The sequence below is a fragment of the Anolis sagrei genome, chromosome 4, assembly GCF_037176765.1.
Source record: "Anolis sagrei isolate rAnoSag1 chromosome 4, rAnoSag1.mat, whole genome shotgun sequence".
NCBI classification, from domain to species: Eukaryota; Metazoa; Chordata; class Lepidosauria; order Squamata; family Dactyloidae; genus Anolis; species Anolis sagrei.
In genome coordinates, this window is record NC_090024.1 from 169,092,307 (window position 1) to 169,118,052 (window position 25,746).

At 39.3% G+C, this 25,746-nt stretch overlaps 1 protein-coding gene across 2 annotated transcripts; it reads left to right on the forward strand.

Annotated features, from left to right (window-relative positions):
• Window positions 1-479: 479 nt before the first annotated feature.
• On the forward strand, window positions 480-25,663 carry LOC132773985 (E3 ubiquitin-protein ligase RNF170-like). Of its 2 annotated transcripts, none has more exons than XM_067467863.1 (6): window positions 480-702; window positions 17,197-17,270; window positions 18,101-18,209; window positions 23,672-23,745; window positions 24,854-24,964; window positions 25,357-25,663. In XM_067467863.1, exons 1-6 carry the CDS (start codon window positions 666-668, stop codon window positions 25,660-25,662), a joined length of 711 nt encoding a protein of 236 aa, XP_067323964.1. In that variant the 5' UTR covers window positions 480-665; the 3' UTR covers window position 25,663. The 2 variants fall into 2 exon arrangements, with proteins under 2 accessions (XP_067323964.1, XP_060629588.2); XM_060773605.2 differs by lacking the exon at window positions 480-702 and adding an exon at window positions 11,414-11,512.
• The last annotated feature ends 83 nt before the right edge of the window (window positions 25,664-25,746 follow it).

Below are 25,746 nucleotides of genomic sequence, written 5' to 3' on the forward strand. Positions count from 1 at the left end.
GCAAAGGAAGAAAGGGGGAGGGAATGAAGGAAAGAGAGAAGGATGAAACCAAGTAGTGAAAGAAGGAAAGAAAGAAAGAGGTAGAGAAGGAAGAAAGGAGAGAAAGGGGGAGGAAAAGGGGGAAGGAATAGGTAGGGACCTCTCTTTCATAATAGTCCAGATATCTACCTCAACTTTGATAAGTTTTACTATAGGCCACAGCAACGCGTGGCAGGGCACAGCTAGTAACTTATGTGATCGTAAAATAGGATTTTCTTGGCAAGATTTATTGAAAGGGTTGTCACTACCTTCCTCTAAGATTAAAGAGTGGATCTTGCCCATGGTCAATTCCACTTTAACTTGTACTAAACAAAACAAGTAGTTGGTACGGAGGGTGTAAATCTCTGAGTTCTCTTTGGTTCTCATCAAACTCCTCAGCTCCTTTCCTTTTCTTAAACAAAAACACGAGGTAAGCATTGCTGTATGGTTAGGAAGTAGATTATACACCTCCCATGCAGACTGCCACCCCTTCTGTTTCAAAAGAGTGTCAGTTTACATGCCTCAAGGGGAGGCACCATCTGTTCACTCTTTCTTTGGCTTCTAGTTATTGAGACTCTTCTATAAGAAAGAACTTTGGTGAGCAGATGAACTGATCTGCTGTAGCTGAACTCTTCTGACCCCTTTACATGGACATATCTGGTGAAAACAGCCAAGTCATCACAGGTAGCTGTATAATTACTGTTTGTATATTATCAACATCATTACATAGGCAGGATCCGTTGTTTCACTTTTTCCTTCCTTATTTATTTATTTATTTATTTATTTGCTGCATTTGTTAACCGCCGCTCTCAGCCCTAGGGCGACTCGCGGCGGTGTACAACATATAAAAACATATTTTACAATAAACTACAACGACAAAAAACAACATATCTCTAATACACTATCATCTAATTACACTAAGATAATCCGCTTCGTCTTATCGTAGAATCATAACCAATCTCGTAGTCTATGTTCCGTTCCAGTTGTCATTTCCAGTTACTGTAGCATTTAGTTAAATGCCTTCTCGAATAGCCATGTCTTCAGGCTCTTCCGGAAGGACATAAGGGAGGGCGCCTGCCTGATGTCAACAGGGAGGGTGTTCCACAGCCGGGGGGCCACCACCGAGAAGGCCCTCTCTCTCGTCCCCGCCAGACGTGCCTGTGAAGCAGGCGGGATCGAGAGAAGGGCCTCCCCAGACGATCTCAAGGTCCTCGTGGGCTCATAGGCCGAGATGCGGTCCGAAAGGTATTTTGGGCCGGAACCCTTACACCATAAAGCTGATGCAATTTGACATTTTCTTCCTTGAAAGGTTAGAAAGTAACAAGGGGTTAAATATGGCTGGGAAATGGAATATGTGAACAGGACTGGAAAGACCCAGGTTCAAATTGCCACCTGGCCATGAATCCGCCCTGGGCTACTTCAGTTATCTCATAGGAGACAGTAAAGACAAAACAGGAGAGTGGGGGGGGGGGGGGGGGTTAATATTTTAAAGTGCTGATATGGGGGGAAATGCAATGTTATGAAAACAAAAGCACAAATAAATATACCCTTCTATGTATAGCCTCTTACAGTGTGAACTCCAAATACGTCCAGTATCTGTTTCTTTGGGATCGAATTCAACAGGCCATTGTGACACTGATGGAAACATAAAAGAGACATTCTGTATTTGTACAGAATCTATGGAGTTAAGCGAAAGAGCAAGGAAGAGACATAAAGAGAATAGGAAGGAGGGACAAAGAGAACGGCTGAGTTTCACCCAGTCAGCTTCTTGGCTGATGAAAGATTTAAATCTTCCTATCTGTACTCCTAATCAGATACTTAGGACCTAACTATGTCTTAGTGAGAAACAGGTGACATCTCATCAAGGAAAATACTTCCTTAGTGGCCAGCCAGTATCGGGGATTTGGCCTATTGTCAGAAATGCAGGCTTGCATTGGTCTCCTGTAGAATCTCAGAGCCTTTCCGGACAGGGCTAAATCTCGAAAGGAATTTTAAAACCTGGTTCCTCTCTGGATTTAGGTCACACAGTGGGCCCAAATCCCATGACTTTCATGGGTGTGTGTGGATACATTCCCTCCTGTGCCAAGCCAGCATTAGCACAAGGGGGAGGATATGGCCACCATCTCCCGGTCCCCTGCCTTCCTTCACCCCCCCTCCCCATTCCTGGACGTTTCTGCTTACAAATGATGTGATGGAGCTTTCGAGTGGAGAGAGAGGGATTGCTTTCAGGCTTCCAGAAACGGTAACTCTCTTCTTTTAAATTGTTTAAAAATAGAAAGGGGGGGGGGGAGGGCAGGGGGGCAGTGCCATTCCAGATCTTCAGGTTCCTAGAGCCTGAAAAACCAGGATGGCAGTGGGGATTGACCCTCAGGATACCAAGACTCAATTCCCACAGGGGCCCTAAACAGTTGCGGCCCAGGTTATCTATCCGAATGCATCTCTCCCTATGAACCCTCCAGGAACTTCAGATCGTCTGAGGAGGCCCTGCTTTCGATCCGACCTGCTTCACAAGCACGTTTGGTGGGGACAAGAGGCAGGGCCTTCTCTGTGGCTTATCCATTTCCACAAGTTTACTTATTTTTATAAGCAAATTGCCTTGACTTGGATTTGTTGAGTCTTTCCATCTTTGAGCATAGACAAATCTTGCTGACTTTGTTATGTATAACAATAACCTTTCATATTTTGTAAGAGAAAATGTATTTTAAGATGGGCTTTGACAGTGACCTGCTAACTTGTTGCCATCAAAAATCTAAACAATTCCCAATCAATTCTCTTCTTTATTAATTTGACTTCTTTTAAATGTAGAAGGTTTTAAACCCATCCAACTGTCCCCAGTTGTTATTAGGTGTTTGGTTTGCCTTCCAAGTGAGATTGACTTTTTATAAATAATCTCTCTTGAAACCTGTCTATATCTACCACAAAATTAGGGGTCAGTCTGGAGTAACATAAATTACACTGTTCTACAAATTTTCAGTTTTTCTCAGTTACGGAAACGAAATGTGCCGTTTCTTAATAAATTTAACATGCTGAATTCAAATATAATAATTAAATGTGTTAATTGGCTCTGGTTTTTATACAACAGCTATTTCAATTTTCTCAATAGGTAATTCGTTAATATTATGATAATGCGCCTAACCTTACTGCATGTATATGAACCGTGAATATTTACTAACTTTTAGTCAAATTATATTGCCAATAGTTTATACATGAGAAATATTTATTTAATTAGTCTATTGTTTATGTTTGTGTAGCAAGAAACTATATTAGTAGGCCTAATGCAGTTGAAAAGTCTGAAAGTTTAAATGTCGCTTTAATCGTAACTTTAGTTTTTATCCTGTTTGCTTCTCTTGACTTTTCTTTTGTATTCAAGGAAAGGATTGTCTCTTACAATGCTCCAGCAGTAGTCTGACAGCATTGACGGAGTCCATTTGCCTTGATATCTTTTTTCCATAGTGCTTTATTTACACAAGTGCGAGGCATAACTACAGTAAAAAGAACAATGTAAAACGACGTTTAACGATACTGTCTCAGTCTTCAACTGACTGACCCTCACCGTTCAAAAGTCTGGCCTTATATAGGGCTTTCTGGCTTTTGCATATGGGACTAATACTACGTCATCAAACTTTCTAGAGTATTCTAGAATCTTCCATAGTGTAAGTCGCAACATGCATTTTTTCAACCATACGTGATCACGTCATTGCTTATATCATAAAAACTAGAGCCAATATACATTTTTAAATGTCATTTTCATTTTCAGCACCCCAAAATCATAAAAGAACAGCTATTTTCAGGCCCGCAACTTTCTAGAATCTTCCATAGTGTAAGTCGCAACATGCATCGTGATTGCTTATATCATAAAAACTAGAGCCAATATACATTTTTAAATGTCATTTTCGTTTTCAGCACCCCAAAATCATAAAAGAACAACAATTTTCAGGCCCGAAACTTTTTCTCCATTGAACAGTGTTATTTTAACTATGTACTTTTTAATAGACTTCCTCTTTTTTAAAAACTCTTGTAAAATGCAAACTTTGGCCTGTCTTAAATATTTGCAAGCTGCTTTCATTCCCTTGTTGCCTGAAAAAGCAGTGTATATATCAATTTTGGCCCAAATACTCTAAAGGTACCAGATTCCATTTGATCTTGGAAGCTAAGCAGGTCAGTACTTATACAGGAGGCTACTAAGAAATACCAAGTACTGTAGCCTATACTCTGGAGGACGAATCTGACAAAATTACTTCTGAGTATTCCTTGCATATGAACATCCTATGAATTTAAGAAGATTGCTATAACTTGAAAATGACTTGAGTATACACAAATTAATAAATTAAAAATTACTAAGTAATCCCTTTATTCCTCATGAATTCATTCTTTTCTTCTACTGCTTGGCAGATTATGAGTCTGCTGCTTGGCAGATTATGGAAGTTGCAATCCAAAAGTGGAATTTCCCAAGCTTTGTTCAAAAGTATTATGATTTTACACTGTCTTCTTTCTGTACCATCTCTGATTCTTTTGCCCTGGCAACTTTTATCTCTGCTTTCCTGTCATAGATTTTCTAATATTTTCTTTTCACTTCATTTCTATTTTGGTACCTCATTTCTATTTTTAAACAATAGACCAAGGTCAGAGCAAAATAGAACAGGTTAAATATTAGCTGTAGTGCAGATTAGGATTCACAGAATTTCCCATCAGTGTTTAACATTTCAGAGGTTTCTTTCCTTTGCAGTACAGTTTTCCACTTGATTATAACTCTGCTGAAGTTATTGCTATTTTCTCTCTACTGAACACCACCACACGGCTTTGTTAGAAAGCTCCAAAGGCATGGGAATATATTGGGGGAGGGGGGGAACTGCATATGACATTGGTAATGAAATATTGAGGTTCATCCAAATAGTTTTATTTGGAACATTGGTTTGCACCAATATGTGTCCTGCCATAGTCCCCTTTCATTATGGTTTCTGGTCAAAAATGGACAGTGCTTGGGAATGCCCCCCCCCCCCCAAATTATTTCTAGAATACATCACTAGTATGGCCATAGTATAGGACAAGGATTCTCAAGCTTCTTCAGCCATGGAGTCCTTTTTTTGAAGCAAACGTTTCTCATGGAGCCCCAAGAAATGTTATCATATTATATTATATTATATTATATGCATATATGATGCATATCAAATATGAGCAAAGTTTTTGACCAACATAAACTTAACAGTATATCAATGGAAGACCCCAGGGGACATCCAGTCCAAACACCTTCTACCATGCAGGAAAAACACATTCAAAGCACCCCAACCAATGGCTATCCAGCCTAGTAGTAGTAGTAGTAGTAGTAGTAGTAACAACAACAACAACAACAGAAAGTAGAAACCCCAGAGGTCATTCAGTCAAATCCCCTGCAGGAAAAGCACAATCAAAGCACCCCTAAACAGTGGGAGAGAAATAGGGTTTTGGAAGCAAGGAAGGTGGGGGGAGGGATGATGATGTGGGAGGTGAGGAAGGTGAGGCTTTTGGCAGCGAGGGAAACAAACTAAAAAGACTTTTGGGGCAAGGGAAGCAGAGGGAGGGGAGGAGCAGGAAAGGAGGGAAAGCTTGGAAGGGATGAAGGAAGAGGGAGAAGGAGAAGGAAACCATGGAAACCCTCAGTATGCTTCGCGGAGCCTCAAGGGCTCTGCAGAGCACACATTGAGAACCACTGGTATAGGGGATTCTAGGAATTAAAAGTCTTACTGCAATGCTAGACATATGGGGCTGAGTAAAAATTCATGGAGGAAGGAGAGTTATTTGGGCACAACACCCTCATTTAGCACACACATATCCATAGTTACTTCTATGAAAGTGTCCTTTCAGGTTCTAGAAGTAAAGCTAGTGAGTCAAAATGATATATAAGATAGTGACATTAGCACGAGTTTTGAGAATTACATCTGCATAGGCCAAAAGTAGCCAATGGCTATGGAAACAGAAGGCAATATTTGTGCCCTGTACCTAGAGTTGGCCACAATACTCCAAAATCAATCCAAAGTGAACTAAAGGCATAATGATTAATGGGTTTATTTTAATGTCTTATACAGGGTTAGTCAAAATGCATAGGCCAATAAGCCATTCAATTAAATGGCTTATTGGCCTATGCATTTTGACTAACCCTGTATAACTGCAAACCAAAACTCATGTACAATGTCATAGCAGTCTGCTTTTTTGGATTTCCCAGTAGAGAATTAGGCAAAAGAAAAGGGTCAGGCAACACTGTGTCTCTTGAATTTAATGCAGCATTATGTGTATATCATCATTCATGAATGCAAATAGATGAACATCATATTTGATTATTTATGTATAAGTCTGGACATTTCAGTAAAAAAAAATCAACCCAAAACATGTGTCCTCGTATAAAGAAGCACTGATTCCCTCTACTCTCTCAGCTGCAATGCTTCTGGTCTTCTTGACTGCCTGGGAGGGGAAATGGTGGTGGTAGCCAGAGGTGGTCAGGCCCCTTGAGGTAGCATTGGTACTTTCGGCTCTCTGTGGAATGACCCTTGACTTATCCACAGGTCATATCAAAATTCTTAATTTTGACCTCACCATCTGCACTCAATTTAGTTATGAGATTGACTTATACCAAGTAAGTTATAGTGATGGGTCAAAAAATCAAAATCAAATATGGTACAAACAATTTCCTAGTGAAGGGAGTCTATTGTCTCATTAGTGACAATAAAGTTGGATAAAAAGAACTACTTCAACGTTGTAATAATAATAATAATAATAATAATTGTTATTATTATTTGGATCATGTCAGGTGCAAATTGAGAAACTTCAAGTTGCTTCTGGTGTGAGAGAATTGGCCGTCTGCAAGGACATTGCCCAGGGGACGCGCTGATGTTTTGATGTTTTATCATCCTTCTCAGATGGCACTTGGAAATAATAAACATTGACAAAATCATGATCTGTCAACTGCAAAAGGCCACCTTACTTGGATCTGCATGCATCATTCGAAAATATATTGTGATTTTGTGATACGAAATCTAGCATATATATCTTATTTGCTGTGACATACTGTGTTTTTGTGTCAGTAAAATAATAATAATTTTATTTTATACCCCTAAGGGACTCGGGGCAGCTTACAAAGGGACAAGCCCAGGGAGCACCAAGTTAAAAACACAATAAGATAGCATCAAAACAAAACCAAATAAAAACATTATCACAAAAAAATAAAAGTGCTGAATTCAGACGGCTCTGGGTTTGTGCAAATTTCTAGATAGAGCTAAGGGAAAGTGCAAAATTCAGAAGGCAGGACTGGGAGGATAATGTTCATGGGCATTAAAATGTCAGGGTTGTAGAACAGAGGGCCATGCTAAAGTGCTGGAACTTAGGTAACATTTGGCCAGTTCTTTGGAACTGCCTTGTCAAAGGCACTGGAGAATGATTTCAAAGTACTATCTATATTAGAATAATTCACTATATATCAAAAACTTTCCTTCTGTTTTGTGCTCCTGTAACCATGTATATCCAAACCAAACAAGTTCACAACTTCTCCCTTAATCCATACACTTAAATCTAGTGGAGTTCTAAGCTTATAGTTTAATAACTGCTCTCAGATATCAGTTCTATGCTCAACAGGGTGATGATGAAAAGCACATCATCTTGTTTATGAACTTTACAAAGCCACATCTAATATCAAACCACATGGACAATAGCCTTTGATGTACTTAAAGTGTGTGCACATCCAGAGAGCAATCTTTGCAATATGCTCCTTTGCACTTGATATTTGAGAGGCTTACTATTCTTAGCCTCCTTTCTTTAGTTGAATACTAGTCTGCTAGGAAATGGGAGAAAGGCAGAAGAATGTGTTAGTTCACATGGGAAGGCTCCTTGACATTTACAGAATGTGTAAAAACAACTATGGTTCATTGATGGTAGCATGATCGAAGTACATATGTCACTTTTGTTCCTAGTATGAACAGACTCTCTGTAACAGCTGGTTTGGTACACATTGTTTTTTCTCCTTCCATTACCAGCTCTTGTTTTGCTCTTGCATAGGAAGTAGGTTAATAGCCACTCTAAAAGCTAAGATTTAGTGCTCTTACAGAACACTATTAATTCTGCTTATGCATACAAAAAACAGAGTTCCTCATTTACAGTTCCCAGAATGGAACCAGATCGCATATATAATGGGAAACATCTCTTTAAATAAACTAAAAGCTTCTTTTGAGTGTTATACTGGAAACAATTAATTTTGCAGTACAACCCCCATATCTGTGCAGGATGTATTCCTGAACTTACCGTGGAAACAGGAAAATATGGTTAAATAGCAAATCCTATTGAAATGAATTACTTCTCTCAAAGGTTATCATAGAATTGCCCTGGAATACTTTTAGGTATTTTCTCTAGGTCCTCCAAGCAATTCTCTGGCAATGTCAGCAGAAGCATACCATCGAATCATCTTGAGGACTTAAAAATTTATCAGATGCGGGGAGGTGAAACTGTGTGGACCTGTCCCACAAGGTTGTACGGTAGTTCACTAAATATCAGAACTATGCTGAGTGCTTCTACTTGTTCAATGGTTTGGGCTTCAATGACCTGATAGCATATAACTACTCTGCCATGGAATTGCTAAATAGATTAACTTGAACTACTGTTGCTTTACTAACACAACAATCAATATAATATTATAGTAGATTCTCAGACTGTACCCATGAAGATTGGCAGATGTTGGATAAATGTAGTTTCTAATTATTTGAGAGTTACTATTAAAAATAGGTCTAACTCATACTATGCCCCATACTATACCATATCAAAACCATTCATTGACTTGATATTGATATTGAAATACAATAATTAAAAGCAAATAAAGACAAACATAACTTAATGTAACGAAATTCTACTGTATTGGCAAAAAGCATTTGCAAGGCACTTCGCAGATACTGGAGATGCAAGCAAAAAAACCAGAGCACATAAGCACTAAGTAGGATGATTGTTTCCAGCACTGACCACTTGCTTTACTGCTGATTTATAGCCCTCAGCTCTCAGCACAGGTGTTCCTAGGGCGATATCTGATTGCTCAGCATCTTTGCAGCAGTTCTAGTTGACCTTCTCCTTTCTTCTTTTGTCCTTGGGTGATTCTGAAATGTAGGAACCAGTAGTATGATTTCTTTGCCCTCTTCTTCCTCCTCAGCACTTGGCCCCAAATCCTCAACTCATACATCTTTAGCCACCTGTTCTACCTCCTCCTCAGAAGAGGGGTACACAACATATGTCACCTCCTGGTTGCGTGACAGGCATGACTGCTTGGAATGTCTTATGCCTTTCCTGCCGGAGTGGTACCTATTTATCTACTCATATTTGCATGTTTTTGAACTGCTAGGTTGACAATAGCTAGGGCTAACAGCAGGAGTTCACCCTGTCCTCTTGATTCGAACAGCTAACAGTTCAGTAGCACAAGGGTTTAACCCATTGTTGTCATTGTTTCCCCTTAAATAAATTTCACCAGTGTCTTTCTGTTTTTTCCAAATGCTTTTGACTTTTTTTGTTGCACACTTTATCAGACAATTCCTAATAATCCACATATTTGCTTGCAATACACAGTACTAAACAAATAAGAGATCCCCCCTTTTTTGTTGGAAGTCAACATGCCATTATAATACAGCCAAAAAATTATATCAACTTCAACTGAATGTGATAATCTCCCTCATGTTTCATTGAGGGACAATTAATTTATTTTTTTGGATTGTTTGTTATAACTAGCAACGGTTTTGCACATAGTGTTATGTGATTGCAGTAACTCCAACGTTGTGAGTTCGGAATTTCAATGTACCATACTATTCCAGAAGGCCAAATCAGGATACAGATGGGTAGGAAGCAAAAACAGAGGTTTTTATTCTTTCTGTCCAGAAAGAATGTCAGCAAGGAAAAGAACTCCAAAGTACTGACAAAACACAATGGAAATTACAAAGCAGGATTTCACTGCAGCTGCCATGGAATCATGAGATATGCAATTCAGGGTGAGGGGTATTAAAATTCTGTGCTAGAGGCTTCAAATACCTCACCAAATGACAAAACCCAAGATTTCATAGGATACAGCCACAATGATTTAGGTGAAATTATAGCTCTTTGGTTGTAGAGAGAGAAAAAGGGCCCCTGATGAGCAATTTCAGACTAGCTTTTGCTTCATAATAACTTACTGTGGAATACATACAGCCACATCAGAATTATCTGCCTTTATGCACAGATGACTACTTAGATACTGAAGAGCATTCCCTGTTAAATTATGTAAATCTGTGAGAGGGGGCAACCATTGGTTTGTGTCCTTGCAAGCTATCCAAATCTTATGAGCCATGTGCAAGAGAAGGAAGTGTATTGAAGACCTATCTTCAGTTTTTTTTTCATTTATATGTCACTTTTCTGCCATATGGGATACAAGGTGGCTGCATCTTTGTAGGGCTTACACTGTGTTAGGATGCATTTACACGGCAAAATCAATGTATTTTGATACCCTTTTAACTGCCATAGCTCAATGCTATGAAATCATGGGAGCTGATGTTTTACACAGTCTTTAGCCTTCTCTGTCAAAGAATGCTGATCTTTAACCAAACTGCAAATCTCATGATTCCATGTCCGAATGAAGGAATTGTTCCCCCCAAAAATCCATGGCAGATTATATGGCAGAAGGCAATCTCATAGGTAATCTGGTCCCAGACCACATGGGGCTGTAAAGGTAATGACCAACACTTTGTACCTATTCTGGAAACGGTAAAGTGATACAGATGTAATCCAGTTACTCCTAGATATGCCAGTAACCAGTCTAGCTGCCAGGTTTTGAACTGGTATAGAAATAGCCTAATGTATAATACTTTGCAGAATTCCAGCCTTGAAGTCACTAACACATGCACTGCCATCTTTAGGTCCTCTAGCTCTAGGAAAAAACATGATATAACAGCTGAAGCTGATACTAAACATTCCTGGCCATCATATCTTTTTGTGCTGTCATACGGACAGGGGCGGCTCATCCATTACGCAAAGTAAGCGATCGCAGTACACTTTTTTTGCCAGGGGCGCAGAGGCACCTCTGTAAATGCTCCTCGACCACCACTTGAGAAGCGCCCCCTCAGCTCACAACAGCCCTAGTGTTCCAGGGGAAGCCTCAGCAACCTATAGCGCAAAGTAAGCATTTGTAGTATAGTTGATTGTGCCCAGGGGCACTCTTGAGGCGCTCTTGGGGGAAAATAGACCTTGACATATGGGAGTTGTAGTTACTGGGATGTATAGTTCACCTATTTGGAATTGAACCAAATATGGCACACAGTACTCCCACCATGAACAGAAAATATATATCAATAATTGGTTGGGGGGGGGGAGGGCGCCAAAATACTGTTTGCTTACCATTGAAAATTACCTAGGGCCGCCTCTGCATACGGAGCCCCAAAAGAAGCCCCAAACTGCAAACCTTTGGGGAAATGAAACACAGTTCAAGATGGGTTGACACACAGCCAAACACAAGTGAAGAACTTTGAAGGTAATTAGGACCTGTTTGTATGGATTCAGTTTGTTTTTCCATATCTATCCATTCTAGAATGGGTTATATACCGCATAACTTACTGACCCTTCAGGGGTCAGTAAGTTCTCCACTAAGGGCCATCTAAACTGTAAATCTACCCTCATAGTACCACTGGATTCAGTACATATCTGTCTAGATAGCTTGGGACCACATATGTCCTATTGGGCTGCCTCCTCTCCTTGCTGTTAACTTGAATACCCCCCTTTTTTTAAAAAAACAAAACTTTATTTGTACCCCGCTAGCATCTCCTAAAGGATTCGATGCGGCTTACACAAGCCGAGGCCTCAACAACACAACATAACAATACAATCAAGCAAATCAACAATTAAAAACAAATTAAAGCAAAGTAAACAACAAGCACAGTACATTAAAACACAATAAAACTGGGCCGGGCCAAAAAGGTGGGTACAAGGATTACAAGTGCTGATTTGACAGGAGGTGTATAAAGGGTTACTAGGGCAAGTGCGATGTGCGGTGTGCAGCAATCATTGGTTCTGGTAAAGTGCTTGTAGGACTCGGTAATGGAGATTTCCTAATCTGGGAAGGCGCATCGGAAAAGCCAGGTTTTTAAGTTCTTTCTGAAGATAGCCAATGAAGGGGCCTGTCTAAGGTCTTTGGGGAGGGTGTTCCAGAGTTGGGGGGCCACTACGGAAAAGGCCCTGTCCCGCGTCCCCACCAAGCGCGCTTGCGACGCCGGTGGGATCACGAGCAGGGCCTCTCCAGATGACCGAAGAGAACGTGTGGGTTCGTAGATGGAAATGCGGTCACGCAGGTAGGCGGGTCCCAAACCGTTCAGGGCTTTGTAGGTAAGCACCTGCATCTTAAATTGGGCTCGGAATATAAACGGCAGCCAGTGGAGTTCCTTAAACAGGAGGGTTGACCTCTCTCTGTAAGGGGCCCCCGTTAGCATCCTGGCTGCTGATCGTTGGACCAGTTGGAGCTTCCGAGCCATCTTCAAGGGCAGCCCCACGTAGAGCGCATCGCAGTAATCCAATCTGGAGGTGACCAAGGCATGGACCACTCCGGCCAGATCCGCCTTCGCGAGGTACGGTCGCAGTTGGCGCACAAGTCTCAGTTGTGCGAAGGCCCTCCCAGACACCGCCGACGCCTTAGCCTCAAGTGAGAGTGTTGAATCCAAGAGGTCTCCCAAACTGTTCTGCTGGTGTCTGCAGTGGCCAGGTACTCTGAAGGAGCTCCACAGGTGGCTAGGAGTAGTAGTGTCACAGAGATGATTGATCCCCTTTTCCAGTAATGATCATGCATGGAAAGATTGGTGGTGGTGCGTCTGTTTGGACAGTGGAGCTGTTCAAATGGACCTAGTCCAGCTGTCCAGACTACCCCTAAATCCCACAATACGCTAGAGCTTTTCCAGACTTTGCCAAAAGTGGGGCAAAGTGAGAAAGCCCCCATAATGCTGCTGTGCACTGTGCAGATAGTCAGGGTTCCATTTGCAGTGAGTTGGGCCAACACAAACAAGCCCTGGGAGAAGAATGTTTTAACTAGCAACAAGTAATCAAAGGAATTTGATCATAACTACTTCACTTAATCCAAATATTTCTGTCCCCAGTTAACCTTACATATTAATATTGTTTGATAAAATAGCTGTATGAATTATCTCCTCTATTTATCTTCCTGCCTTTAATCACGTGAATTTCAGCTGTATTGATAAGCAAGTTGTATGTAGTCTTTCTACCTTTAATTGTGTGAATTTCCATTTCCTTGGCAAGCAAGTGAGCCACAGCCCAGTTTTATAGTTGTGCATTTTTCTGGACCATTTAATTGATTTAATTTTACTAATCTTTTATTCATAGAGCTAGTAAGATGCTTCATAATCAAATTTGCAAAATAGATCCTTAAGCAACTTCATAGGTGAAATAATAGCTATTTCTTAAGTTCTGTAATCTCTCTAGGCTTGTGTGTGTGTGTGTGGTACATTTGGAAAGAGATTTCGTATTTCCACTACTACTATTTAGAAACCCTGGCAAAACCTTGACATTAGTCAAGCAGGTAAATGATTTACTAAAAGAGATGTCCTGCCTTAATGAAGTGTAAGCTATGACTCTGTACTGCACACATTGCTGTCAGCCCAGTGGAGAGAGAACATCACCAGCTTTTAAAAGAAACTGCTCAAACACTTCTTCAATGCGGCAGTGATACATGGTTCAGTGCTCAAACTTTCTGGGACCAGGTAAGACCTTAAGTGGGGGAATTTAAATTAAGATTGTGATTTTGCATGATTATCAGCTAAATGAAAAAAAAACACGATGTTTTTTTTAAAAAAATATCTTTTGCGGTTAGCTTTCCAAAGTGAAGATAAATACTAAAATTTAAAAACCCCTGATTTCATTTTAATTAATTCAGCAACTAAAATAAAATCACAGGCTTTGCTAAAATGCTGGAACAGATAGCACTAGACAGAGAGATGACAGACAGAATAATATTGATGAAACCGCATTGAGTCGCCGATTTAGGCTGAAAAATGCGGTATAGAAATAAAGCAAATAAATAAATAATAAATAAATAAACTGCATTCAATAGTAGATTAGCATTAGACACTACCAGCGGAGAATGATGTGGTCCACTAGCTAATGTTGGACTGCTACTTCCAGGAACTCCAGCCAGCATTATCAATGGTGATGAATGCTGGAAGTTGAAATCCATAAACATCTGGAGAGTTACATCATTCCCATCTGATTGTTAGCTATCACCTGAAAAGTGCAGGGACACTCTAGGATACTATTGGATTCTGCGAAACCTTAAGAAAACCTTAGCTATCTATTCAGGGAAGTGGCATACTCATGTGGCTGCTAGCATATCCATTCATTGGTTCATTCAATCAATCATTTTATATCCAGTCTTTGTCATACTCCCAGTGGTCCCGATTTGGCAAGAAAAATTCTGATTGAACATCTGGTGTCCCACTTTTTCAACTGTTTTTTTTTTTTTTTACAATCACCCAGTTTTTCTCTCTTCCTTCCACTTTCACACTTCCTCCATAGATTAATTCAGTTGCTGCAAACTGAGTTCAAAGTGCACTCAATTATTTATTTATTTAAAGCATTTATATTCCACGCTTCTCACCTCAAGGGAGACTCAAGGCAGAACACAACATATATATGGCAAACATTCAATGCTAGGACATAAAATCAACTATAAATCAGTTATCTCTAAAATCAATTGTTTAAAACCATCTCAGATCAGCCAGACCAGATTTGGTTAGCAGGATAGAGTTTCCTATCATTGCCTTATTACACTCTCCCAAAGGCTTAATCCCACAGCCAAGTTTTTGACCATCTTTCTGAAGGACAGGAGGGAGGGGGCTGATCAAATCTCACAAGGGAGGGAGTTCCATGGCCAAGGGGCAATCACTGAAAAGGCCCCCTCTCTCGTCCTTGCCAATCGCACCCATGATGGTGGTGGGACCGAGAGCAGGGCCTCTCAGAAAGATCTTAATCTCTGTGGTGGTTCATAGAGGGAGAATATGTTTGGACTCAATTGACTCAATAGGAGAGAAAAAGAGGCTCAGGTCAAAGCAAATGGCTGCCTCCTTTCCTAGCTTATCCTCATCAATAACCTTTTCCTGTCTTGACCACACATATTCCAGGTTTCATTTGTGAAATGTGGGAGAATATGCTTTCTTCTGGTATGGTATCCAAAGCAGTTGACACTAAGAATTAAAACAGAGTGCTATTAACCAAATGATACAAACATTTGTTTGCTTATTCAGTTTATACTCTTCCTTTTCCCCAGGATGAGACTTAAGCTTTTGAAACAGTCTCATTAGAAGGTTGCATATTTTAAAAATAGTTTCCCGGATAGATGCCTCAAAGCTAAATCATACTTCCATCTTTGGAGATCAGATGAGAAGTACAAATGAATCATAGAATCATACAGTTGGAGGAGACCTCATGGGCCATCCAGTCCAACCCCCTGCCAAGAAGCAGGAATATTGCATTCAAAGCACCCCTGGCAGATGGCCATCTAGCCTCTGTTTAAAAACCTCCAAAGAAGGAGCCTCCACCACACTCTGGGCAGAGAGTTCCACTGCTGAACGGCTCTGAACCCCCACTTTAGAATAGCTTACTCTAAATCAGTGCTATAGGCCAAGTTAAAACTGCTTTTCTTTTTGACATATATCACAGAATTTTAATTATCTACATTGAATATTGATGGATTGGGTGCTGGCTCTTGTTTGATGATTTTTTTAAATTATAGGGATATTTTCTGATATTTTATTTTGACTGTTGTGGATTGTTTTAGTTTGTAATTTAAAAAAGAGAATATTGTCCAAACATAGAGGTCATTGCTTTAAATAAGAAAAAAATATTTTTTATCACAACCCAAATCCATGGCTTAGGCTGACTGCACTGTTTAATATTATTTTAAAATGATTGTTTTAGTTGTATGTATGTTCATGAACAAATGGACTCCTTTAAGTGCATGTATAGTGGGGATTGACAGATATATGCAGACACCTAGTAATGAGAACATCATTGCATTACCTTATTGGGCTTCAGCCTGTATGTTTATGACATTTCAAGAGGTGCAGTATACATGCCTAAATGAAATGTCAGTCCCATGTGATGCTCATTTCTTTTTTTTTCTTCCTTTTTTATAACCCATTCAAGATGCTGGACTTAGTTCAAGATAAACAAAGGGCAGCTCTGTTGCTTTTTTTAAACTAACAGTCACTTTAAACTACAAATGGGGTCTCAGGTCAAGAGATAAGGAAGCAGCTTCTTTTGACCTGATCAGTGTGCTGACTGTGGGCTTCTAACATCCACAGACTCTTTGCACTGTTGAAACATGTCTACGGCTCCAGGCTCCGCTCAGATCCCAGACTTACCAAGTACAAGCTTTGTTTCTCTTCAATGTCTATGTGTGTGTATATCAAAGAAGAAGACTGGAAAAAATTGTTTTAAAGTCCCAACAATGTTCCAACCAAGACAGAAAGTATTACGAAATCTTCTGTGATGAAAAGAATAATTCTGCTTCTCCAGACCAAAGAGGATAAAGGAAAAATGAAGTTGTTGAAAATATAATTGAATTTCTATATACACATAGACCACATTTCGCCAAATATGGTTTTAGGGAACTGTAATTCTTAAATTAATCCAGTCAAGCCAGTTCTATAAATTTTAATCAGATCATAATGGAATATTTGATGTGTGGATTGATGATTACCATGGAGTATATCAGGATCACTGAGCCCTCTGGATCTGTGGGCGCCACATTTACAATTTCCACCAACTACAGGTCACCATAGCCCATATTATGAAATGTTGGTAAAGTCAATACATGCTGAAGCATGTGTGTTTTCACGCCACTATCATTTAGTAACTGGGAATGAGCATGGGGCTGAAACTGAACCCCGTGAATGCAGTTGGCCTAGCATAGTTTAGAAAGAGTGGGGAAGATTTGAACTACCAAGTATTGTTGGGCTGGAACTCTCTGAAGATCTAGCCGACAATGGTGAAGAATAATGGGACTTTCACTTCTATCACAATTCGAGGTCTACCAGTCTACTGTCCTTTCTTTGACTGGATGGTTCTCACACTTCTCTAAATGTTGTTAGACGTGATTATTTGTAACCTCTAGCCAGCAAATCATCACATTACATTTTATAAATTTTATTTTTACAGATTTCTTAATTCAAAGTCAAGAAATGAGTCCACTGGAAAATAATTATGTCCTCTTGTCTCCAAAAAAACACACAGTAAGTTTGCAAATCTGCAACTTTTAAAGATATATAATGAAAACAAAAAAGTGGTTTGATACGTGCAAGAGTCAGAGATGTCAGGAAAGCTTTTCAAATTTTCCTTCTCTGGGATAGCTAAATTTTCCTGGATTCAGAATTTTGATGACCTAATTAGAAACATACTTTTGTAAGAGATGAGACTTAGAAAACAAGAACTGGGATTACTTTTCAAAACAGAGACTTGATATATGATATGCTGAATTTAGAGAAGCAGAATGACTTCATTAATCAGGTTTTCTGCCTTGTTAGTATATGAGATAGCCACACAGCTAAAGGCGTTTTTTTTCCTTTTTTGAGAGGGGGGGGGGGGGATCTTAGATAAGACCTCTTCCAGAAGAAACTCACATCTGTGTATGAGAGGTCATGGAATTTGTAAAAATGGCAGATAAACAAGGCTGTGGGAGCAATTCTGATCTTGAACAGGCCTCTGCTACGATTTGGAGAATTGTAGGGGCCTATGTATTCTAAAGATGTCAGATCCCATCTGATCTTTGAAGCAAACCTGGGTGAGCCCTTTTTAGTACATAGGTGTATGAGTACCAATGAATACCAGATGCCATTGGCTATATTTGAGAGGAAGCATCTAGCAAAACCACCTCTGGGTATTTCTTTCCTAAGAAAATCCTACAGAATTCAGGAAGTCGCCCTAAGTTGATGGATACAGTGAGGAAAAAAAGAAATGTTTCCAGTCTTTGCTCTTGATTTGATTCATAACAATAAATATTTGCAGGATGTTTTATAAATTAACTGAAATATGATTTTAACAGATCATTTTTCTTCTTCTTTAGGGATCTCTTAGACAGTGGAAGAGATGTTATCATGCAGATGCAATCTGCCCTATCTGCCTCCAGACTCCTACCTTCCCAGTAGAAACCAATTGTGGGCATTTATTTTGTGGTAGGTTAACAAGATTATTGCTTTACTTGTATTTTATTTTACTGCAACATGAACAGTAAATAAAACATTTAAAAAAACCGAAATGTTGGATCTGACCTAGCCTGTCATCCTATAAACACTTATCTGACAATACAACTTTGATATAAGCTGGCATAGTACTGGGGATGTATGTTATTTGAATTTAAAGCTTATTTATTTATTTACCCTATTTATAACCCACCTTTCTCAACCCCAAAGGGGACACAAGTCAGCTTACATATAGACAGTTATTCAATGCCTTAAAGCAACATAAAATTCCAATAAATATTAAAATTAAAATTAATCCATATTAAACATTTAAAAACATTACATGCAATATTTCAATATAATCAAATCTAACTATTTCAACTTGGTCTATATCTACATTACTCTCATACATACATAGCATATCAACTTTTTAGATAAAAGAAAAAAATAAAAATAAATGAAAGACAATAGGAAATTTTCCATGAAATAAAATGTAATCGCTTGCTGGAGAAGATTACCTAGAGTCAGATAAATGTGATCACACTTATTCTTATTATTTCTAACCCACTTTTGACCTCTTAATACATGCCTCCAAAATCGCCACGGATCATGGTGACTCTAGCAGTGTCCAGCATGGGGAACCTGTCACCTCACCCCCACATTGCCCAGCTCCCCCCCCCCCCCACACACACACCTCATCCCAAAGGGGGAAGTGTCTGCTGCCTGGCTTTCCCCCATTGATCCCAATGCACTACAGGAAGTTCCCCATGGTGCCATGATATGCCAGATCCACTGCAGTTATTTAACAGAGCCCTGACAGAATTAGTTCAATATCATGGGGTGAGAGCCAGCAAGCTCCATTGCAAAACTGCAGAGGAACTGGTGTATGCCACTGAAAATAGCCCCATCTGAAGAGGTTGATTAACTCTCTCATAAAGAGAACTTATATATTGATTTTTAAGAAGAGCCTTCCAAATATCTGTTTACTTTGATAGATTTTTTTTATTCAGCTTTCAGTATCTGAATTATTTTCAGTCCTGAAAAATTGTCTTTTTGTAAAAAGAGTGTCATTGCTCATGTATGTTTGTTTATCTGTGTACAAGCTGCCTGTTGACTTAAGATTTCAATAAGGTTTTAGTAGGCAACCCCCCCCCCCCCCCCCAGTCTGTCCATTTCTTCTTCTGAAATATAGCCTACAGAATACAGGACTAAAATCTAGATATTCTCTTCAACAGATAAAACACTTACAGTTGGATCCAGGATCTGTTTTCAGTGGACAGAAGGTCCACAGAAATGACACAGCTCCTCTGTATGTTTTTTGAGAATTCCAATACCTTGCCCCACTTCATAGCTTAAGCCACTCAGCCAAATCCTTCAAACCTTTATAGCCTTTTCAGGAGGCTGCAATGGGGAGAAGGGGGCAGAGAAGTTCACTACCCTAGTTGGTGGATCCACCAACATGCACTTTTATATGCTTGAAAAAGCAAAGTCCACTCAGAGACTTTGATTTACAGGCAAAAACATGTTCAAAGCTTCTGCTTTGCCTGACATATTAATTGAGGGGACTGTATAACTGTATTTTTCCCTCTAGATGTACTCTTCTTTATAATAGCCTAACAAAGAAGGGCTACTGCAAGAGACAATAGACAGAAATCCAACTCCACTCTCATAAAGATAGTAACAGTCATTTATTATATTTATATAAGATGCAACAATGGCTTTCTTTCGCCTATAGCTATAGTTTCACTGACGCATTTCAAAGTTCCACAGTATCCAGGAAGCTTTGTGGACAATAAACAGGAAACAGATATCTCTGAGGCCCAGAGTATCAGTGATGTCCTTAACATGTTGAATGGAGTCTATGATCTGGGCAAAAGGCCAACAGCAAAGAGAAAAAAAAACAGCTTGCTGTGAAAACTGGGCACTAATCTAGTAGCACAATTTTGGACTGTAGCACTTCAGAGTTCAGCATATTAAAAACTGAAATTGGAAAGTTGGAATCTAAGCAATATCATCTTTGATTAGTAGATAGATGGAATCTGCCAACAAAGACCACATGCTGTAGGCTGCATTTCAGAGGAAGGAACTGGCAAATTCAACTTTGAGTATTTCTTGCCTAGGAATGCCTTTATTTCCATGGGGTCTTTATAAGTCAGTAGACAACTAGAAGACACATTGAATTATACATAGAAAAATAATGCTAAACTATGCAACAGGTGAATGCAAAGTGCTCTACATTTCCTTATATTTTTAAAAAAATAATCTTTATTGTGAGTTTTTAAAAATATATTACAGATGAAAAAAGTAGTTTTACAGATGTAAAAGGTGGGGGGAGGTACAGGAAAAAGGGAGAGGGAAGTAAGAAAATATTAAAAGGAAATGTAAAGATGGGATTGGAGGGTGAAGGGGGAAGGTAAGGAAGGTAAACAGTAAATTGTGGGGGTAAGTGTGGTGATGAACTTCCAGTTTGGTCCACAGGGATAAATAAAAAAAAAATCTAGATTCTTTGTATTTTATTTGATATATCATACATTTCCTTATATTGACCTTAAAATATCCTGGAATTTCACACTGCCCAGAAGGCAATGCCCTTTTAACCCATATCCAAGAAGACAAGATACTTTAGTTCAGGGGTCCTCAAACTTTTTAAACAGAGGGCCAGGCCACAACCCCTCAAACTGTTAGAGGGCCGGATTATAATTTGAAAAAAAAAATGAATGAATTCCTCTGCACATTGCACATATCTTATTTGTAGTGCAAAAACATTTTAAAACAAGACAATAATTAAAAGGAAGAACAATTTTAACAAATATAAACTTATTAGTATTTTAATGGGAAGTCTGGGCCTGCTTTTGGCTGATGAGATAGGATTGTTGTTGCTGCTGCTGTTGTGTGCTTTCAAGTCGTTTCAGACTTTGGTTGACCGAGCAAGGGCCAGGTAAATGACCTAGGGGGACTGCATCCGGCCCCCAGGCCTTAGTTTGAGGACCCCTGCTTTAGTTCTTCAGAGCCATGTTTTGTTGCAGAACATCCAGTGGTGAGGACATGGCAGCAATCTAGATACAGCACTTCTTTACCATCCCCACCTTCCTGCCTCAAAAGGACACCAACAATCTGCCCAGCAAATTGGTATATTTGGTTTCCTGTTGATTATATTTTAAGAGATGAATGACAAACAAGGAGGGCTGACAAAAATTCAAGACAAACATTCTATCTCATGTATGAACCTATGCCCATCACAGAGACAACAATGGGTTTGTGGTACCTAGTGGAAAAATTTCATATGGGACAATAAAGCCAGCCTGTTTCTCTGTGGGAAACTAAATTGGCTATATGCAAGCTTTGATTTTATGTGATTCATCACATATATATGGCTTCCCACCAAAAAATGTCTGGTTGGAGGCTGAAAATGTACAAAATGCCTCAACAAAAGCAAGAATAATGCAGCATAAAAATCTTCCTCCAAATCAAGACAGCATACATGATTTAGGCCAGGATGCAATGGTTTAAAGTAAGATACTGTCATTTCTCCTGACGGAATCTGGAAGAGGCAATTCCCCCCCCCCCCCAAATCTCTCTTGCAGCCCCCTGTGAGCCCTAAAACCTGCTCAGGAATGTTGAAAGAGACCTAGAGCATGTTCCCAGAGCCATAGGGGTGCAGGATGAAGGCAGGGAAAGCCCTTATTTCATTGGAAGAGGCAGCAGAATTACACTGTTGGATTTTGGCCTCTGCAGCTCAATTCAAAACCATTTTAAAAGAGCAAGTCACCAAGCCAGGCTGTGCCAGAGAGGAACTGACTGCAAAACAAAATATGATCAAGACTAGTACTATATTGTTTGTAGTACCAGAACAGAAAATAACCCCTTTACCTGCTCAAGAAACCTTGGGACATGGCACAGATGAGCTAAAATGGTAGCATTTTTGTAGCTATAGCATAATTATGTCGATTGTAACTTTCCCACTGTAGTTAATTGTGGAGTAGTGGTATGGGATCTACTAGGTGACTTTGGAGAAGTCATTTTTAATGGCAAACCCAAGAAAACTCCATGATACGATTTGTGTAAGGGCCATTAATTGGAAATTATTGGAAGGTGCAATACAGAAAGTTTCCCCTTCCCCAACGAACTCATTGCAATATTACCATACCAAGTAACTGCAATGTCCAATATAAATAGTTAATTTAAAATAAAGATTAGTTTTGCAAAATCTAGAAAATTGGTTAAACAACATATCACCCTGTAGGAAACATCAAAATTCTTCCCCCCTCCTTTTAATCTTTTCATAATATTCCTTTTCCCAACATATGAATCATCTGTATTATCTGCATATTGAAACATATAGTGTGTTGAATAAATTTCCCTTTCTCCAAATATCTTATTTTAAAGTTATGGTTTTTATTGTATGTGGACTCAGGAAGAGCAAAGGTCATACTTAAAATCATGTCATCTGACTCTTGGGTTTAATGGTGATTGGTTGTGACATATAGGAAAAATGCATTATCACTAATCTATATCGTTGTCAGGAATTCCTATTTTTCTTCTTAGATGTTTCAAATTTCATTTTTATCTCAAACCATATGTTCAGGAAATGGAGTAGAAACCTGATCCTGTTCCAATATTATTTTCTCTAATTGCTAATAGGCAACAGAACATTTGTAGAGAATCTTGCAAGACTTTGCAGCAAGATGAATTGAAAACATAGGCAGTCCCCACGTTATGAATTATAGGCAAGCTTTGGGCAGCATAGAGAAGGGTTGACACTCCTGTGGTGTTTTTTTAAAACTCTCTGTACCCCAGTTCAGAAGATTTCACCTCACTTTCTGTCGCTGTGGCCATTGGATTTTGAAAAATGTGGCTTGTTGTGGAAACAAGGATTGGTGATAAAAGCTCAGTAGAGAAACTTTGTTCCCATGATAACTCTGCCAAGAGTGAATTTTCCTTCCTGAGGGTAGATTTCTCTGACTCCCTGTTGTTTTCCTCATTCTTAACTATGAGTCATTTGTAACTCAGGGACTGCCTGTAGTTTTGATATAATTTTGAAAATGGGCATATGGACATTACCCATCCTAAGAAGATTCAGACTTTCTTTTGACCTCTGCCTCTGCCACTCTGTTTTTCTTTGAATAAATAATTCACAAAACCTTATCTTAAAATCCCAGAAAACTACTCTAGTTCTGTTATGAGATATCTAAGGCCCCTTCTACATTGCCATATAATCCAGATTATCAAAGCAGATATTGACATTGTCTGCTTTGAACTGGATTATCTGAGTCTACACTTTTCATGCTTTTCCCTAGCAATGTTCCCAGATTTGTGTAAAGCGTTTCTCTGTGTAAAATAAACTGGGTGTCAAATCTGATTGTACTCTAAAGGAACAACAGGTTAGTCAGGATCTTACCCAGTCATGTCAGGATCTCATCCAGACATGTAATTTTTCATTCCTTTTTTTCCCCTAGGTTCCTGTCTGATTGAATACTGGAAACATGGTTCTTGGCTAGGAGCAATCAGCTGTCCACTCTGCAGACAGAAAGTAAGTGGCTTATTTGAAAATCTAAAATACTCCAAAAGCTGATTCCTTTTACCATTTACTTCCACCTTTGGAGAAACGTGGCTAGTGACACTCCAGCATCCTCTGATTTTTTTTTCTTCAAGAAATCCTAATGAGGGAAAGAGAAGAGGAGGAAGGGGAAATACTTTTTTGACACAAGGTCCTTGTAAAAATAAGACCTCATTGAAATTTCTGTACTCACTTTCCAGCCAGACAATGGCAGAGTGTGGCAAGCTGGACACCCTGGAAATGGGTGAAGAAAGCAAGTGCAAAGCTACCCTACTGGCCACTGCCTATGTAGCCCAGAACATAAAAGTGCTGAAGGGGGAGGGGGGTTCCCTACCATCCTGGGTACTTTGCTAAAAGGGCAGAAAGCGTGTTGACAGCCAGGGAAACCTCTGGGATGCCTGCTTTTTTACAGGGACCATGTATAAACAAAGTCTCCCTGATCTCTTTTCTCTTCCCCCCATCAGGGCTTCTGGAAAAAGATTCAGTGGGCATTAGACATAAGATTAGCCCATTTGCCCCATCCATCATTCATTATGTATATGGAAATACAGGTATTCCAGAACTGGAAGGAATATGAAATCTGAAAAACTTTTGTCCTAAGCACTTCAAATAAAGGAGACCCGAACTGTTTTTCAGATGCAATGTTTTGAATTGTATGCAGCTTTTCCAAATTTATTCAGGGTGCTACAACCATCTGCATTTCTCATCTGATGCCTGTCAAATCGGGGAATTCCTATCAAATATTAAATAGGGTGCCTGCAGCAGTCTTCTTATTATGGTTGGTTGGATACAAATTAATATGGTTGGTTGCTTCCTTCTGCTCACATAGGATAGAACTTATACTCATCTGACCTTGGTTGCTGGCTGCATTACAGAATGCTCAAAGATCTCAGTATGAGGAAGGAAGCCTGCTAGGGAGGAAATAATAACCATAAGGGCAAGGCATATGAACTAGGACTCAAAGAGATAACAATATAAGGCCCAATAAAGCTATAAAACAACATTGATTCATTAACAGTGGAACTGAATTCTTACATTTGTGTTAGTTCTGTTTTATAATGCTTCTCTTTACTTTTCACAGGTTATTCTTCTGTACAATATCTCTGGTGAAAATCAGCCTGACAAGCAAACCAAACAAACAGTGTATGATATTAGAGATTACAACAAACGCTTCTCAGGACTGCCTCGGCCTGTAAGTGGCAATATTTCTCAATTCTAAAAAATTGGGTCCATACTTGAATGTGCTCATAATCATTACCACTCCACATGAAATGAGTCAATTACCTAAAGGGGCACCAAATAGTCCCATGGCAAAAGTTCCATAATGCAAAGCATGCATATTTAATGGGGCAATAAATACTCAGCAGGGGTACACCAAATGGGTAAAAAGGGAACAGTGAACAAATAACCAGAGAGATTAGACAGATGAGGAAGAAAAAATCCACCTGATTGTTTATTGTTTTCTACTTAACAATGTGTGACCTCAAGCAATAAATAGCTTGATTTGTAATTCCTTCCTGATGATTTCTCCTCTATCAAACTAATGCAAAATAGTCACATGACTTATCCATGTTTTGTCTCTAGTTTACAGATTATCTTTATGACATGCCACTACTTCTCAATTTTGCCCTAAGAGGAATCTTCACGCTGGGTGGCCTTGTGTGGATCTTCTTCCTCAGAGTTGTCCTCTGCTCTTTTGGAACCATCCTGTGCTTAACTTCTCCATTTGACGTGATGCCAGAACCTCTTTGTGGAATTCTGGGTGCAGTTGATGATCTAGTTGTTGTATTTCTTCTTTTAATTTGTATGATAAACATTTCCTCACAAATGGAATCAGAAGGAGCAAACATGGCAGGCTCTACTACACAGAATGTGTTGTTGGAAGCATAATGGACTAAATGGTTCTTCTTAACAGAAAGACTCACCAGACCACAACAATCTCTCCTAATGTCTGGAAAAATGGTCTTCGCTTTG